Source organism: Aulonocara stuartgranti, assembly GCF_965226115.1.
Source record: "Aulonocara stuartgranti genome assembly, chromosome: 7".
Taxonomy (NCBI): domain Eukaryota; kingdom Metazoa; phylum Chordata; class Actinopteri; order Cichliformes; family Cichlidae; genus Aulonocara; species Aulonocara stuartgranti.
Genome location: NC_138945.1, coordinates 44,367,755 through 44,387,047, shown reverse-complemented (window position 1 = coordinate 44,387,047; position 19,293 = coordinate 44,367,755). Strand labels below are relative to the sequence as shown.

The 19,293-nt window shown below is 40.5% G+C and overlaps 1 protein-coding gene across 2 annotated transcripts in view; it reads left to right on the top strand.

Annotated features, from left to right (window-relative positions):
- LOC309710365 (metabotropic glutamate receptor 8-like) overlaps positions 1 to 13,842 on the top strand; it is a 143,206-nt gene extending 129,364 nt beyond the window's left edge. For both annotated transcript variants that reach the window (XM_082539751.1, XM_082539750.1), the window contains exons 9-11: positions 27 to 962; positions 12,121 to 12,367; positions 13,154 to 13,842. In XM_082539751.1, the coding sequence (XP_082395877.1) occupies positions 27 to 962; positions 12,121 to 12,367; positions 13,154 to 13,203 (1,233 nt within the window). In that variant the 3' untranslated portion in view covers positions 13,204 to 13,842. The remainder of the gene's footprint in view (positions 1 to 26; positions 963 to 12,120; positions 12,368 to 13,153) is intronic.
- Positions 13,843 to 19,293: the final 5,451 nt, after the last annotated feature.

Genomic DNA, 19,293 nt, shown 5'->3' with positions numbered 1-19,293 from the left:
CTTAGTTTCCTATTCCCTCTCCTTAGATGGAGGCCTTACAGTGGACAACTGGGGACTTGTCCCTTCCGGGTTCAGTATGCAGCCTGCCCTGCCTCACTGGTGAAAGGAAGAAAGTAGTAAAGGGTGTGCCGTGTTGCTGGCATTGTGAGCGCTGCGAGGGATACCACTTCCAGGCCAGTGAGTTCACCTGTGAGCTCTGTTCCTACGAGAAGAGACCCAACCAAAACCGTACTGGCTGCCAACCAATCCCCATCATCAAGCTAGAGTGGCACTCGCCCTGGGCAGTGGTGCCTGTCTTCATCTCTGTTCTAGGCATTATCGCTACAACCTTTATCATCGTAACCTTTTTTCGCTACAATGACACACCCATTGTGCGTGCCTCAGGTCGGGAAGTGAGCTATGTCCTGCTGACAGGTATTTTCCTATGTTATATCATCACCTTCCCCATGATTGCTGCTCCTGATATTGTCGTCTGCTCCTTCCGCCGCATTTTCCTGGGCCTTGGAATGTGTTTCAGTTATGCTGCGCTGCTCACCAAGACTAACCGTATCCATCGCATCTTCGAACAGGGAAAGAAGGCAGTGACAGCACCACGCTTCATTTCGCCAGCCTCGCAGCTAGTTATCACTTTCTCACTCATCTCAGTTCAACTGTTGGGTGTCCTCCTGTGGTTTGCTGCTGACCCACCACATACCTTTGTGGACTACGGGGAGCAGCGCACACAGGATCCTGAGAATGCACGGGGTGTCCTGAAGTGTGACATTTCTGACCTATCACTTATCTGCTCCTTGGGATATAGCATTCTCTTGATGGTCACATGCACTGTTTATGCTATCAAGACCCGAAGTGTGCCAGAGACCTTCAATGAAGCCAAACCCATTGGATTTACAATGTACACCACCTGTATTATCTGGCTTGCCTTCATCCCTATCTTCTTTGGCACAGCACAGTCAGCAGAGAGGGTGGGTGCACATCAGCATAATTCACCTTCATATTTATGTAATATTTACCCATCTAACAGCGTCTCCAAATAGAAACTAGACAAATCAGCAATGTCTAAATATGCTCTCACACATGCTGTGTGTACACAAATGATAAATGACACAAGATCAGTTCATAGAAAATCATAATGTATCTTATATTGGGCTTAGATAAAACCTGTTAATTCATTCACTGCATGTAACAAGCTCTTTTTCCACCTGCCTTTATATCAACCAAAAAATTACAATGCCAGAATACCAGGTAAGTGTGACTTCTGTGTTCTGTGCCTGAGATGACCATAGTAAGGAGGATATCTCCTCTCCACCAGAAAAAAACTGTTTGAAACAGAGTGGTTAGAGCTTTTGCTGTTGATGTACAGGATCTGCTGGAATATCTACTGACATCATCATCTGTAATTATAGGCCAGTCTACTATTAATCACCATTAATTAATCATTAATCATTTAATTATATTTGGATTGAAAAATGGGAAATATAGTGAGATATGCCAAGGTTCGACTAATAGTTCTTTGTTGGCGCAAGAATGCTATTTTATGTCTTTCAAGATAAATGTGTTATCTTTGCTATTTTCTTAGATTCAACAGGCTGTAACTAAAGATAGAATTCAAAAGTTTTCTGATTTTTCTGCTATGTGTAACTACAATTTTTCCTTTCATGCTTTAATGATTCATTGAAGCATGGGAAGACAGTGAGTTAACTGGCCTAAGAAAAAAGACATTCCTCTGAAAAGCACTAGATTTAAAATGAGTGAAAAAGGAGCCAATGTCCAAAGAAAAACTACACAGTGCTTTATACTGCTAAAAAAACAAACAAAAAACATAGAACACTTTCAAGATGTATAATATCTTAACAAGAAAGAATTCATGTTGGATATCTAATATGATATGAACTGGATAACTTTAAAATGAAAAGACCCACACTTTTTTGATGAAAATGAAAATCAACTTACAGGGGGCTGAATTCAAATATACCCCCAAAATCAAGGTGAAAAAATTATGTAACGGCCTAGTCCATTTCCAAACTTTTCTTCACAACTCAAACTCAGAATGGTACTCAGTAGTTTGTATGCCCCCCATGTGCTTGTATGTATGCCTGATAATCTTGGGGCATGCCCCTAATAAGACAGTAGATGGTAGCCTCGGAGATCTCCCCCCAGATCTAGACCAGGTCATCGTTGAGTTCCTGGACAGTCTCAAAAGAAACTTGATGAAATTCCTGATACTAACCAGTCCTCTGTAGTTGGTGGAGAGGAATGTGGCTTAGCCACCAACTAGATATCAATAAGATACTGTACACAAGAGAATAGAATAAAATAAAAAACTATATACAATCGAATAAAATAGAATAAAATAGAACACAAATGCTATATACAATTTAGTATAATACAAGGATGCCAGAAAAGAGTAATGCACTTAATGTTATTGCTATCCCAATGCAATTTCTCCAGGAACTGAAAATTCTAATTATTATTATTGTCATTCATGATTTTTCAAATTTACATCCATCCATCCTTCTTCCTCCACTTATCCTGGCCACCTGGCCTCCTTCTCCCTGGCCACCCCCTCCAGCTTGTCCGGGGGAACAGCAAGGTGTTCCCAGGCCAGCCGAGAGATATAATCTCTCCAGCATGTCGTGAGTCTGCCCCGGGGCCTCCTCCCGGTGAGACATGCCCAGAACACCTCCCTCAGGAGGCATCCTTGTCAGATACCCAAACCACCTCAACTGGCTCCTTTTGATGTGGAGGAGCAATGGCTCTACTCTGAGCCCGTCCTGGATGGCCATCCTTCTCACCCTATCTGTAAGGGAGAGGCCAGCCAGCACTTTTGGCCATGGCCTCAGATTTGGAGGTGCTGATTCTCATTCCCACCGCTTCAAACTCAGCTGCAAACCGATCCAGTGCGAGCTGGAGGCCATCACCCAATGAAGCCAACAGAACCAAATTATCTGCAAAAAGCAGAGATGAAATTCTGAAACCATCCAAGTGAAAGCCTTCCACCACTTGGCTATGCCTAGAAATTCTGTCCGTAAAAATTACGAACAGAATTGTGACAAAGGGCAGCATCCGTTAGGGCTCCGGCAGTACCCTGGCACCCTCAAGTATCCTTGAGAGGGTAAAGAGTTGGTCCGGTGTTCTGGGACCAGGATGAAAACCGTTTTGTTCTTCCTATATCTGAGGTTTGACTAACTGATAGACTCTCCTTACCAGCACTCTTGCATAGACTTTCCCAGGGAGGCTGACAAGCGTGATCCCCCTATAGCTGAAGCACACCGGTACCCCTTCTTACAGATAGGACACACCATCCTGATCTGCCAGTCCATAGGTACCGCCACAGATCTCTACAACATTGTAGAGGCGTGTCAACTAAGACAGACCTACAGGCCTTCAGGAACCCAAAGAAAACCTCATCCACCCCCAGGGGTCCTGCCACCAAGGTTTTGGTTAACTTCCTCACTGACCTCACTCCTCATGATGGATGGGTTGTCCCCCTCATCCTCAGACTCTGCTTTCTCTAGAGAAGACATGTCAGTGGCATTAAGGAGTAGGGCTGCCCCGATTAGTCGACTTCTCATGATTACATCGACGATCAAAATCGTCGGCGACTAATTTAATAGTCGACGCGTCGTTTGAAGCTGTGTAAAATCCTGAAAGACGCAGGAATAAGTAGTAGGATTTAAGAGTGTAATAACAGACTGAAACAGAAGATGGCAGCACTGCATGTACAAGGATGCCACCTGCCCTTAAACCCAGAAGAGAAAGAAGCAGTCTCCAAGATCGTAGCTGTCCAAATTCAGGGGCTGCATCCTCCGGAGGCTGCATTTGTTGGGCGATTGCGTTACAGCGATGCGAAAGCTGTCCAAATTCGAAGACACTTCCAAATGCAGCCGACAAATGCGTCCTTCATTTCCCCAGATTTGAAGGTGTCACTACCTGATCCGTACGAAAGGAAATCAGGTCAGGTGTATCCTTCAAGGCCCAGCATATCTCAGAATTTATAGTGCAGCCCAGCCAATTCCAGTTTCAAACAATGGCGGCAGCTACTTAGTTTAAATATTATTCTTATTACCCTTTCTGAGTCACAAAATAAACTTATAAGATATTTTCAGGCAATAATGTAGCTGTGCAAACTTCAAATATCTGCTCAGTTTATCAAGACATCACATATTTGAAAAAGTGTTTCAACGTTTTCTGAGACGTCTGTTACCCACCAGCTCGATAGCAAGCCGGGGTTCAAGGCGCACTAGAGCCGGCGAGAACAGCAAACTCTCGGCACATCATTTTCAGACCCCCGCAGTCTTTCGCTACTCAGGTTTGGCTTTTTTCAGTGTTTTATTTGTTCCTGAGTAAATTGGTTTGGCTGAGATTAAAGTTATAGTTTTCACACAGCTGAATAATCGTCAAACAGAAAACTGATTAAACAGAAGTGTGAGATGGTCGAGAGCTTACTCCAATGTCTTGTTACATTTTAGATAGAAAGGAGCAGACGGCTGAGTTTATTAAACTCCACCGAGACAATCTGCAAATTTCATTAAAAGTTTAATAAACTTTCGTCTTGTCTTTATTTTTAGTTAGCACGTACCTTAAACACTTAAAGCTGTAAGCTAATGATAGTTATATAAGACCACATGCATGCTGGTGCAATAAGCTGTATGTTTCACGTCCAGTGGATACGTGATCTGATTAGTCAACTAATCGCAAAAATAATCAGTGACTAGTTGACTATAAAAATAATCGTTTGTGGCAGCCCTATTAAGGAGCTCCTTGAGGTATTCCTTTCACTGATTTTATTGGCTGCCTCCAAAGTCCCCCAGGCTAACCAAGCCCGATAAGACGCCTTCTTCCGCCTGATCACTCCCTTCACCTCTAGTGTACACCAGCTGGTTCAGGGTTTACCACCACGACAGGCACCAGCCACCTTTATCGACAACTCAGTGTAGCAGCCTCACCAATGGAGGTGTTGAACATGGTCCATTCAGACTCAGTGTCCCCAGTCTCATGTGGAGTTCCACAGGGCTCAATATTAGGTCCATTTACATTTTAATGAAAAGAAGACTGAAGTTCAAGTTCAAATTTTATTCGCCACATGCAGGTTGCCCTGCAGTGGAATGAACCCACCCCCCGACCTTACAGTAGAGAAGTGTTGGTGTTTAGACCTATTAGTTCCTGTGAGTTTCCCCATGTGAATTTTGAGCCCATGGGTTATGCATGTCATGTCCACAGTTGCAAATCTGGGCTTTATAACAGATGGTGAGTTTAAACTGGAGCAGTAGTGAAGTCTAGCTTCTTTCATTTAAGGCCTTCTTTCATTTCATGGCCAAGGTGAAATCTATCCTCTATAGGCAACATTGGAGACAGTAATACATGCCTTTATTTGTCATGTTTAGCTGTAGTAGGCAGGATGAAGGACACAAATGCAGGACTCTGCACAAACACTCCATAAAATAAGCTTGCAAAAAACAAACCTGAACTTGAAACTGAAAACTAATAACTAAACACTGGGAAACTAGAAAACTAGGAACCCAGGAAACTAGAGACTAGGGACGAAGATAATAGGGAAGCACACAGCACATGGGGTAATGATGTGACAATGGGAAGAGGAAAACAGGGCTTAATGAAACGAGGGAATGAGACACAGGAGAAGAGCAGAGAAGAGAGGGACACGAGACTGTCAAAGTAAAACAGGAACCAAGAGACATTCACAAAGATGCAGACTTGACACTGAGACATGGAGACAAGAGGGAAGGGTGACTAGACATGAAACATGGAACACGGGGAAGGCAAAGTAACAGAAACCAAACAGAAATAGAAAATAAGACTATAACACACAGAGAACAATAAGGAGAACCAAAACCATGAATAACACTAAAACAAAGAATATCAGTTAATCAAGAAACACAAAACACTGTGTCCCAGACCCAGTACTGTGACATTATTATGTCTCTGTGGGATTACTGTAGTGCGCTATATGAACCAAGAAAAAAAAGAAGATTCCCATTTAATGTTATTTGTGATTTGCTGCCTCTTTGGAGCTAAAAGAGGCTACTCAAACACATGAGATATCAGTGGAAAGCCCAAGATGTCCTCTATTTAATACATCAGGACTTAGTAAGATAGCTCAAATAAGTCACAAGATATTGACCAAAAACAAATGTCCATACAGAGGACATAATAGAATAGGCTGGGCCTCAGGAGGTTATGCAGGAGTTAGACAGTTTTCCCTCTCACATCTCCAGTTGGTTCAAAATGCCACTTTTGACTGCAGTGTGTAGAGAAGTGAACCTTAAGCCTATTATGGCCACACTCCATTGGCTGCATGTGCACTTTAGTTCTTTTGTTTTTAAATCCTTAAATTATTTAAATCCTTAAATAGTTTGGGCCTGTGGTACCTCTCTGAGCTGCTTTACTCATACACATACACACATACATGTCCGAAGTCAAGTAATCTGACCAGCTGCTTATACATGCACAAAAAGCGGAAGTTTGGAGGGTATTTTCTTTTGTTGACCCCAGATTATAGAATATATTGTCTTTGCACATTAGACAATCACCTACATTGTCCATTTTGAAACTCATCTTAAAACTCTCTGGCTTTTCAGCCCATCATGAGACATTGATCTTACTTGTTTTGATTTTGTTTTGTTGTTTTATAGTTGCTTGTTTTTGTTTTTATTATAGTTTTTTAATTGGTGTTATTTTTACTTTTTGCTAAAGTGCTTTGTTTTTTTTTTGCCTGTCCTGTCTGGCACTGTAAAAATCAGAATTATTGTCTGAAGGCCAAAGAAAATGCCCAAAGTGCTTTAAAAATGAAGTTGTATGGCATGTATGGTATAGTACATTACAATGCTGCCCAGGTAGCTGGAGCCAGACTGTCCGTACGTGACCGGCCTTCAGCTTCAAAGCAATGTGCACAAGCAAATTACTTCCAGTTTGGAAATAGCTTAAGAATGTATCTGTAGTTTGCCATGGAGTGGCAGATCGTGTGAACTAGCATAATTTCACAGATACTCCAAAATCCAAAGTAATAGCAGTGGTGAATGGACTGGTTCTTATATAGAGTTTTTCTACTCTACAATACAAAATCTTTAATTTATTTTATCAACTTTTCTTCTGACGATGCTGTCTGTTTTGAGAGCTCAGTGTATCTGCGTTCGACTACTCCACCTAGGCTGCACTGTCGAGTGCAGATCCACTGAGCGCAGCGCAAGCTAGTGAGACAGAAGCTAAGCTCGTTGCAACATGGCAGCCGCCTCAACGCTACCCGAAATTGAACCTCCCCCACCCTCATTCAGATCTGGCGTTTGGAACTATTTTGGTTTTCATGTGAAGCATGACCCTGATGGACTAAAGTAAAAAAGTATGTCGGATGTGCCACGCAATGCTCAATTACATTGGTGGGAACTAGTGCGTTAGCGCAGTTAGCTCGTTAACGTGTTGACGCTGTCCAGCCCCACGCACGGGGCGATCCGCGATAACTCGTTAACGGAGATTTGCCGCGTTATGGCGTTAACGTCATTTTAATGAGATTAACGCTGACAGCACTAGTGGGAACACAATGAATATGACTGCACATTTACACCGACATCACCCTAGTGCAAAGACAAGTGGAAGCAGACAAAAACAACAAGCACGCATGCTACAAACTTTACCCGAGTCATTTAGACAGCCGTTAGCACATGATTCTCCTTATGGGGACCTGATATGTTTAATATGCTGCTGAGAATATAGCCCAGAAGAAGCGGATAGTATAGCTTTTATTTTGGAAAGAGCCATTTCTCTGTAATAAACTCTCTTTTCCAAAGATGAGTGATTTCTCGATCAGACAGATTTTTTTTTTTAATCATTTTGTTGTTTCAGCAACATTAAATATAAAAACTGTACTTTTGAGTTAAAATATATATTTATAATTTTAATAAATGACAAATTAAAAAGGCATGAACATTTTTTTTATCGAAAAAATATCGAACCGTGACACCAAAATATCGAACCGAACCGTGAATTTTGTGTACTGTTGCACCCCTACTTTTTACCCTTCAACACCTCAAGTTCAGTTTGATTTGAAGAATTCAGGGAGCATTTGATCCTGAAAATTGGCTATTTCTGTTAGGCTTAATAACAGGATAACCTATATCCTTTTTGCACAAATCTGAAGTTTGGTAGACTAAGACTATATTTGAGAGTATAATTGTAATGCCATTTCATGTTAAAATGTTCCTTTAAAAACCAGTGTGTAACTATGAGTACGCTGCTGGCTTACCTTTCTTCTCTATGTTTTCTAACACTTATTATTAGACTACTGTGACCTTCAAACACTGGTTTTATAGTAACAGATTATATCTAAGAGGCCACATAAATTACTTAAGAACTTGTTTTTCCCTATATTTTAATTGTGTCGTGCATTTTCATAACGATTCCTTAATGCATCACTGGAATCACTGCCACCTACTTGTTTTGGGCTTTTACAGTTTTTTACAGACGCTAGGACACATTTCTCAATACTTAGGTCACTTTTGCAAAACTCTTCACACAATTCTCCTAACTGACCATCAGCTTGGCAAAGCAGTTCATTCCACATTCAAAATGCACTACAACTACCAAAACACTTCATTCAGGTCTCAAATAAAAACATTCCTCCAGAACACTAGCAAAGGTTGACAGCCGACAAACACACTTTGTCACCCACAAAACAATGACCTAAAAAACACTAACAACATGTAGCATTACACAGTGTTTTCTTGTGTAAAACAAGGACACATCTCTGTTTATAATTTCAATATATGTTACTGGAATGAATCAGACATCCTGTATTTATGTTTATGTATTTTTATTTTTTTGCACTAAGTAATCCCAAAATACAAGAATTTGTATACACACCATCCACTGATACACATACAATAGTAATGCTAATCTACTCGGTCTTCCCTATTTGGCCACAGATTCTCATCCACATCACATCTTATGTCATCTAGGGTGATACACCTAGGAAATAATCTTCTGGCATGCCAGAATTGAAGGAGTTGAAAAATTGAAGGAGTAACACCTGTGTAGATGTTCATCTACAATGAGAATCAGCTGTGGCTGGTTAAACTGCATTTTTAGATTTAAAATATGTTTCAATAAAATATTGCCATTGGATTTTGCTGTCTTTTCAAGTTTTGCATTGTGTTATTGTTTTGACCATGAGTTTAACAGTTTTGAAAACAGTATGTAAGCACATGCAAAATGTCCTGTCCGTACAAAGGTTTTTGGCAGTTGTTGTGTCTGAGTGAGAAGATGATTCATGTAATTTGAGAGATGTAGTCATTGAATGCATTTTGTGCCAAAACAATGATAACTGGTCCTCAGTTTAGCCCACATAGACTTCTGTTGTGCTCACTGTGTGAGGAGTTTTGCAAACGTGACCTAAGTATTGAGAAATGTGTCCTAGCGTCTGTAAAAAACTGTAAATACGGAACTCACCATCTGTCGCCAATGTTCCTTCCTCCCCTTTACTTCCTCTCTTTCCTGGTGGCTGAGCAGAGCACCACTGAGGAATTCAGCTGTCAGTTTGACAATCGGTTAAAAGGGCCATTAACCCGGCTGTGCTTCCTTGAGGTGGTTGTCATAGTAATGAAGTTGGTGTCAAAACAGTCAGTAACAGCAGGTGGCGTTCTGTTTTGGGAGCATAAGCGAAGGTGTGCTGTGACAGATGTTGTAAGGCAGGTATGAGCTTTTTGGTGCCTGGTTGAGCTCCCCACACGTGTGTGTGTGTGTGTGTGTGTGTGTGTGTGTGTGTGTGTGTGTGTGTGTGTGTGTGTGTGTGTGTGTGTGTGTGTGTGCGTGCTTGAGTCAGGTTGAAAACTGTTCTCTCTCTCTTTCACTCTGTTAACTGAGTCAACAATTTCCTTGCTGCATCAGACAGTTGGTTTTCATCCCAACACAGACTGCAGCACATCTGTCAGCTGACGGAGAAGACAAACACTTTAATACTTCCTGTTTCAATTGAGACCACAAAGATGCTTTCCATTTAAATCCAAGAATCTGCTCAATGCTGCAATGTTTCATTTTGGTTCAGTTAAAGCAGTTGGAGAAAATTTGCTGCAGTGATGGCCACCTGATCTGTGACTTCATTGTTTAACTTGCACTGGTTTTCCTGCTCAGCTATCCCTATTTTATTCATGCAGCAGCTCATGTCTCTGCTGCATAAAATCCACCTGAATGTACAGGAGTTACTGTTTTTCTCAATAGCTAACTCAAAATCAGTACTCTCTGGTGCAAAATAATTCATTATTTGGTTTTTGTACATTTTTCCAATAAAGCCAAATAGTTTTTTGTTTCTTTCACCCCTTCTGGCCAAAGTTTTAGAAGGACAAATCTTGTTTAAGTTAGTATTGTGTATGTTTAACTTTGCATGCTACTTACGTCACTCATAGTTTTCATTTTCAGCTCCATGTTTTTATTGTCGCTAGTAGAGAAGCTTCTTAGCAGTTCAAAATAATTTTAATTTATCTTATGTATTTCAACCAGTTTATCCACTGTCAGGTTGTTTGCTGTTGGGTGAAACTGGTTGCAAAAAACGTACTATTGACTTGGTCATTGTCATTTGTTTGCAAGGAAATGACAGCATGTCTGCAACTACTCAACAACTAATTATTAAGCAGCTGTGAAACTGAAGAGTTCCCATTCAAAGTAAAATTTATGCCTTACCACTTCAACAAATAAGGCTTTTAGTTTGAAGCTGAACAGCCTCTGGTTTCTTCCAGTTGGTGGTTAGTTAGCAGAAAAGTTGACTGCTTCAGTGCAGCTAATGCTAGAATACAGGTAAATGCAACAACCTGACGAGCAACCAAGTAAACACAAAGAGTACCCTCGTTCCAACTGATTTCACAGAGCAATAGCCAGCACCCTCTAACATCTTCACCTCGTTTTTCAACTAGCCAAGGATCGCACATTTTTTCTCTGGCAGCAATCTCTAGGCCTGTGTGACTGAGGTCTTATATTAAAGATATCACCTTTCACTGACATCATACAGTTCAGCAAGTAGAAAAACTGTTTACACCACTGTGAAGCAGGAGTTTCTAGATCATCACCATTCAGCAATACTTCTACATACACTGACATCATCATTGGACGCTTTGGTTATTTTTTGCATGTGAGCATGAAACATACATTATGTGAAAAAGAACATTTTAGTACTGTCGAGAGAAGTGGGGCAGAGAGAGATTGAAGTCCCCCTGACTTTCCCCTGTCATCACATCTGAGAGGTGGCAAAAGGTTTCAACATCCAGCCTTATCTTTTAAAAATGATCAGAGTGCTAAAATATTATTATTCTCAATCAAAGATAAATCAAAATCAAAATGTAGAAAAGATAACAAATATTGTTTAGTACTGATCAGAATAGAATCAGGTATGTTAAAATTAAGTACGTTTAAGTTTAACCCATATAGTAAATAAAAAAATATGGTTTATGAAATTACACTCATAGCAGGCTGCACTGTGAGGCTCTACAGAAAAGGCCTGCAGAAAACTATCTATTATAACAGCCAGAATAATTAGCTCTTCTAAAAAAATTCTTCCTAGGGTCTCTTTTATTCTTCGGATGGACCTTGAGGGCATGGTAGCGCACTTAACACTTTTTCCTCCTATCCTGACTCTACAGCCAAAACTGTGAGGATCAGAAGAATTTGATTTGTCACTGAACAGAGTGAGACAGGGGACATTAATGACAGTTACTACAGTAATCATAATACTTACTCATAATGCATAATACAAACACTTTAATTTAGTGTTGAATTAGATTAATGCGAGCCTTCTTGGCTTCTCATTGGTTTGTGCAGTACAGCCAATAAATGACAAAATATCAAATCACATTCTTTCTGTATTTAACACATTACATTAATCTCTGAATTGGGAATGATTGTGAGCTGGATGAGCTACTAGATCACTGAAATTAAACGTCCATTCTTAATATAAACTTTGTTTAAATGTAATCCTTGGAATTATTATAGGTCACTAAAAGCACCAACTGTTTCATAGTTTCTTTGCACCGCAGTTGAGCATTATTAGGAGGTTGATGTCTTGGTCATTGTACTGCCTCTTTGAGTCTCATTCTCAGCCAGTTCTTCCTCCTGTTTTATCCACAGATGTACATCCAGACGGCGACACTGACGGTGTCTCTGAGCCTCAGTGCTTCTGTCTCTCTGGGCATGCTCTATATGCCAAAGGTGTACATCATCATCTTCCACCCCGAGCGGAACGTCCCCAAACGTAAACGCAGCTTCAAGGCCATCGTCACCGCTGCCACTATGACCAGCAAGCTGTCACACCTGGCAGCTGAGCGGCCCAACGGCGAAGTGAAGACTGAGCTTTGTGAGGGTATGGAAGCTAGTGGTAAGTGTGACCAGGAGATGTTTGATAGCTGGCATTAAAAGACCAGGAGGAGACAGGGAACAAGATGATCTAGTTAAACATTATCCTTTAAATTATGGTAAAAGTATTATTGTTAGAATCAGTTAGAACGGACAGATGTGCAAGAAAATATATATTTTGTTGATGAGGTGATGTCAGAGGCAGAACGAGTTTCTTTCTTCTTTTCAGTAATAAGCATTTAACATGAAGTAGCTGGAGTTTATTTAGACGTCACCTGAGACTGGATTTGAAGCCAAAACTGCTTATAGCTCAGAGTTACACTTCAAAGCTACTTCTTAGTCCATCAGCAGAAAATCATGAGACGTCAGATTGTTTACTCATTCGAGATGTGCTGACTGAATTGCTCTTCTTTCTTTAACAAGCAGGAGCTTCCACATCACTTTTAATTTCTCTACCTTCTGATGTTCTTATCCTGTAAGAACATCAGAAGGCTGATGTTCTTACAGGATAAAAGCGGTCTTCTTTTATGCTGCAGAAGTAATAAACATTCAATTTTCCAAGAGAAATAAGAATTAAGGTGGTATACAGAATATAATAATCAGTCATTTTTTGGTCTCAGTAGAATCCAAGAATTATGTTAGAATTATTCAAATCATAATCTTACCATATAGGTATATACAGCGGAACTGTGGCTAAAGAAGATTGATGAAACCATAAGAGACAAAAAAAATACCAATAGAGAAGAGTTGTCTGTTGCTGTTCTAATATCTCAACTCATAAACCTGCTGTTTTCTATCCTCTTGTTAGTGCCACCTCCAAAAACGACCTATGTGAGCTACACCAACCATGCGATGTGAAGATATAACAACTTTGGCACAAAGACCTTTTGGGACATTTAATATGCACATTTTTGTCAGATTTTGAGGAAAGGACACCACCACAGGCTATGACAGAAACGAGGTACTCTGAACAATTTCAAGATCAGAGGGAGTCTGTGGAGTTTTTTTGTTTGTTTGTTTTTTTCTGTTTACAGACAGCAGGGAACAGACTTCAGCGGAGCAAAAAGCCTAAAAATAAAGTAAAATCCATCTGAAAAATATTAAGGAAACAAGAAGATGGTAACTGGAGACTCAAGCAAAATTTTTGTTTAAATACATTTTTTAAAAATCTTCTGAAAGAAATTGTGGGGACTAACTGTATTTGTTGCTATTCTAATTGTATGTTGACAACAAAAACAACTTAATAGTGGTTGTGAAAATTCTGATTTTGTCTGATGTTGTGTGTCCATTGACGTGCATTTTGAGATGATACTGTCACTGTTTTTGACTAACTGGTTGGCAGGTTTTGGTTGTGATATGATTAAATGCCATGGTTTAACTAACGCATGCACTTTTTATACAAAGGCTCTATTTATAATAAAAAAATGTTTCTCATGTCGTAGCCATTCTTTGTTCTATTTGAAGGGGGAAGTCTGAAAAAGAATAAATGGACAAAATTAAAACTTTTCTTTTCATAATGACTGTGGCAACGTTTTGATTTCCCATTTATTTCAAACTGGCATTGTCATCTCAATGACAAAAAGTTCATGTTATGGAAACACTGCTGATCCCTAAGTGCAAGGCTTCAGGAGTGCATTTTCTTAATGTTCTTGATAGAGGGTGGGTTGATTTCTTATGTCAACATGCAACCTGGTGTTAGGGAAATGCTATTGAATAAAATAAGTGTATATTAAGGTGGTCGTAGATTCAAAAGTGAATCCAATTAATGTCCTAAACATCTCTTTCTAAAGACCAATAGGGCCAATTTGTTAGCAAAAGAAAGAGTCTTTAAAGTGGACATGCAAGGTTAATTTGAAACATGGAACCCTACTCTACAGTCTTCTTCATTTACATTTGAGCTTCAATTCTCCTCCCTTTTAATATGAAGTAATCCACTCAGTAAGAAGTAGTGATATAAGAAATTCTTAACCAAAGCATGTGAATAAGGTCTCCAAAAAGTATGGCATCTCTTCTCTGGAGGCTTCTTTTCGGTCTGTCACACACACGTCAACCTATTTGACGTGTGCTGCTGAACTTGGGGAGCCGCTACAACGAGTCTTCAACCTCAGTCTGCGACTGGGGAGAGTGCCCGCCCTATGGAAGACATCCTGCATCGTCCCGGTCCCCAAAAAGAACCGGCCCAATGAGCTGAATGACTTCCGACCGGTGGCACTGACGTCACATCTTATGAAGACTCTAGAGCGGCTCTTCCTCAACTTCCTCCGACCACAGGTACAACATGCCCAGGACCCACTACAGTTTGCATACAAGGCGGGTGTCGGAGTGGAGGATGCCATCCTGTACCTCCTACACAGAGCCCACTCACACCTGGATGGGGGAAAAGGCACGGTCAGGATACTGTTTCTTGACTTTTCCAGTGCCTTTAATACCATCCGGCCCTGTATGCTTCAGGAAAAACTGAACAGGATGGAGGTGGACCCCTGCCTGGTGGCTTGGATCTCCGACTACCTCACCGACAGACCACAGTACGTCAGGCTGAAGGACATCACGTCTGACACTGTGGTCAGCAGCACAGGAGCACCACAGGGAACTGTGCTGTCCCCTCTTCTCTTCACCCTGTACACCTCTGACTTCTGCTACAACTCTGAATTATGCCATATTCAGAAGTTTGCAGATGACACGGCCATCGTGGGGTGTATCTGGGATGATCAGGAAGAGGAGTACAGAAGTCTGGTGAGGAACTTTGTCGCATGGAGTCACACAAACCACCTGCAACTCAACACCTCAAAGACTAAGGAACTGGTTGTGGACTTCGGGAGGTCCAGAGAAGGTCCACTGCCGGTTCAGATAGAGGGGGAGGAGGTGGAGGTGGTCAACAAGTACAAGTACCTCGGGCTGTGGGTGGACAATAAACTGGACTGGTCATGCAACACAGAGCACCTGTATAAAAAAGCCCAAAGCCGACTGTACTTCCTCAGGAGGCTGAGGTCTTTTAACATCTGCAGGAAGCTCCTGAGGATGTTTTACCAGTCGGTGGTTGCTGGAGTACTTTTCTATGCTGTGGTGTGCTGGGGGAGCAGCACAGCAAAGAAGGACTCATCCAGGCTGGAGAAACTGATCAGGAAGGCTAGCTCTGTGGTCGGCATGAAGCTGGACACTCTGGTGACAGTGGCAGAGAAAAGGACATTAAAGAAACTGATGGACATTATGGACAATGCTGGGCATCCTCTGCACACGGCCATAAACAACCAGAAGAGTCTGTTCAGTGACAGGTTGCTTCTCCCCAAGACAAGAACTAACAGACTTAAAAACTCCTTTGTCCCACACGCCATCAAACTGTTTAACTCCTCTCTGGAGGGGAGAGGGAGGGGAAACAGGAGGACAAAGGAGGGGGGAACAACTAAGCTGTAGTGCCTCTTCACCTCACTGTACAATACCTTGTGCAATACTTTTTGTAAATAGTCAACAGTGCAATAGACTCAATACTTGAAATGTGCAATTCACTTGTATTTTATTTTTTATTCCTATTTATTCTATTTATCCCCTTTGTATATTTTATTTATATTTGTCTCTGTATTTATATATGTGTGTGTGTGTGTGTGTGTGTGTGTGTGTGTGTGTGTGTGTGTGTGTGTGTGTGTATATATATATATATATATATATATATATATATATATATATATATATATATAACAATTCTGTAACTGTAACTTCGGTCGTTGCTGTGCTTTTTGGAAGTCGAATTTCCCAGAGGAACCCACCCGAGGGATTAATAAAGTTCTATCTTATCTTATCTTATCTTATCTTATTTTCCCTAAAGACCTGCTGATGGATGTTAGGATTCCTAACATGGTTCAGTAAGAAATTTTGTTATGTTTGTGTTGTGACATATATGGTAATCTGAATGTATAAAGTGTTTGTATGTGCTTGGGAAAAATACTTTTATTGCATAAAATAGTGCTCACCATATCTTATGGACATCTGCTCTGCCAGCTGATTGTGCCACTGAGTCTGTTGACCTGACCCAACAAGGAAAAATCAACACTCTCAACTTAAACAGACTCTTCTCAACACAAACCTCATTTATAAAGTGCTCTAAAAACCTGGGCATTACAGCAAACAGGTGGATTCTCTTTTTTCAGTGTGGCTAGCCAGTAAAAGTTTTTATTTACGAAATTACATACAATCACACCTCTCCAGGTCTCACTGCCCCATTGCCCACCTGACCATTAAAGCCAGGGACTCCAAGAAGGCTGGATACAGTGTAAACCACGGTCACAACCTGTTTGCGGCCCAAAGGAGCAAGTGAACAACCCTGTTGATGAAAACTTTAACGTGCAGGCAGCAAGCCTCCTGCAAGTAGTGGGCCTACATGCGCTGATTATTTGTCAAAATTGTTACAGATATTTTTCTATTGTTTATAACAGATAAAAAAAATTCCACCAGTTAGCAAGCTCAATTGCTAAGGTTTAGCGTAATCTTTCATACTGGAAATGCTGCATCTCGTTAGTTAAATTTATATTTATTTCCAGCAATGCAGTGCTCTATTAATAGTAGTAATAGTATAGTGGATATTCTGTCAGGGTTAAAAAAAAACTGCATTGATTTACCTTTTCTGACATTAAAGTTGGGTTCATATTTATACCATACTGATACTGGGGCCTCTCACAGAAGCCTTGTTGTTGTTTCAGTGTTGTGCTCCCAAAGATAAAAAGAGTTGTGCTTCCACAAGACATTAGAAAAAAGTTGACTAATCTCAGTTTAATCAATTTATGCTGTCTTCTAGTAACAAAGACCAGCTGGTAGTCCTCAGTATTTACACGGAGAACGTATGAAATCATTCATTCTAGTGAACATGAGTTAAGTAAAGTTGCTCATGCAGATCACTGAAATGGTTCCTGTCTGCAACACCTGCTGGGCATTTGTCCAGAGACTCACTAGAAGAAGGTCATGTAAAGGAGAGTCCTCCATTAGCAAGAGAGAATAACTTTCATGTGATATACAATAGAGGAAATGTGAGAAATCAGCCAACACCACAAGATCCACAAAAGATTTAAAAAACTACTATATTATATTTCTACACTGGATTTGACCTTCAACATCTTAACAACCTGGCAGGAAATTCAGCACAGTGTGCATCTCAATACAAAAAAGACAGTCAGTGGGATCAATACATTCTGTGGAATCAGAGAGGGGGGAATCAATACAAGCTGCTGGAGAGAACTCCTCGTGCATGTAATGAATATTTCTGCATGTACTGGCAGGAAAAAGGAACAAGTAGAGTCTGAGTGATGAAGCATCCAGACTACTTTCCCCGGACGTCTCTCATTTCTTGTATTTGCAGCCAACTGAAAGAACAGAACTACAATGAATATAATACTGAAGATGAAACAGCTCAGCTAAATTTCTATACAGGTTCTGTTTTAATATTTCCTGTTTGACCAGGTTCGGCTGCTCACACGTACTTTAGAGATTGTATTTCCTGCTTTGAGATATTCATATTCAGTTCATTTAACAAAGAACTACAGTTTGTCTTTAACCTACCACATACTTAACATAACAAGATGCAGTAATGGTTAAGTTGCAGCTGGTTTGGAACCGGTAACTGCAACTTACTGCTCTCACCATCTTTTCTATTTGGAACTATTTGAGGTGGCTGTAGCTCAGGAGGGTTAGCAGGCCATCTACTAACCGAAGGGTTGGTGGTGAGTGCTCAGGCAGTGTGAGGAAGGTTACTTTTAAAATGTATTCCACTACAGATTACAGAATACATTCCCCAAAATTTAGTTGTAACGTATTCCGTTAAGTTACTCAATGTGAGTAACGTATTCTGAATGCTTTGGATTACTTAATATATTGTCATGCTTTTTACAACAATATCAATGTACTGTTGCCCTGTGATTTATTCCTATTACTGAAGGCTACTGGCCACCGAGCTAACATTGTTAGCTGGTGTTCGCTGAGGTTAGCTCATAGACCGCTTTCAGAACTGCACATGATTATTTGCAGCTAGCGGGTTGTTAATGCTATCCATCATGTCTAACAGTCTGCAGTCTATGAACTAACCTCAGGTAGAATAGAAGAGGATTATATAAGAATCATTGCACTACATTTGCCATTGCACTAGGTCATTCCAAATATAATCTGAGGCAAACTCTAGCTTGCCTCAGGCAAACTATCCACTCTGGGGTCAATTGTAATTTCAAGCTACATTATGCCAGTGGACTGTTAATAATTAAGTGCCAAACAAATCTAGGGTTACCAACACCTGTGAGTGTCTTTTTCATGTCAACAATATTATACAATATTCACAATATTCATTCACTGTCTTTAGGGTTCGCTAGCTTAGCTTAATTCATAGCCAACTCGCTAGCAGCATGGCCTCTTCACCTGTCCCTTCTGTTATCTTCCTGCTCAGTGTCTAAGATGTTTAGTTACTTCTTGGCTTCCTTTAGTAATAATGGTGCTTGTAATACATATAGCCTGTGAGGCTAGTAGTAGTCATTTTATTTTGAGCTTGCAATCAGACATCGTCGTCTTAAAGCTGTATTGCAGAGAATAAAACACCTACCATCAACCTATTCATTTGTTGACTCTTTGAACACTCTCTAACATAGGCTATTGTTTACAAAGATAAACAGTCCATTGTAAGAGTGTGAGGTGGGGACATAAGTTTTAGAAAACTCTCCATTGGCAGGCAGTGCAGGAAACTTTACACACAGTGAGAGGGAGAGCAAAGCAATATCAGTAGGCAGCAGCTTTTGTGGGAATTTTATATCAACAGTCAAATAAAAAGAAAAAGAAGAAAAGCAAAAAGCAAAAGGGCTACACAAACAAAAACCACATTGAGTCTCACTGCTGTGAGCTAAGACCAGGAAATTGAAGCTACAGTTTCCACAGGGTCACAAAAATTGGACAATAGAAGACTGGAAATAAAACATTGCCTGG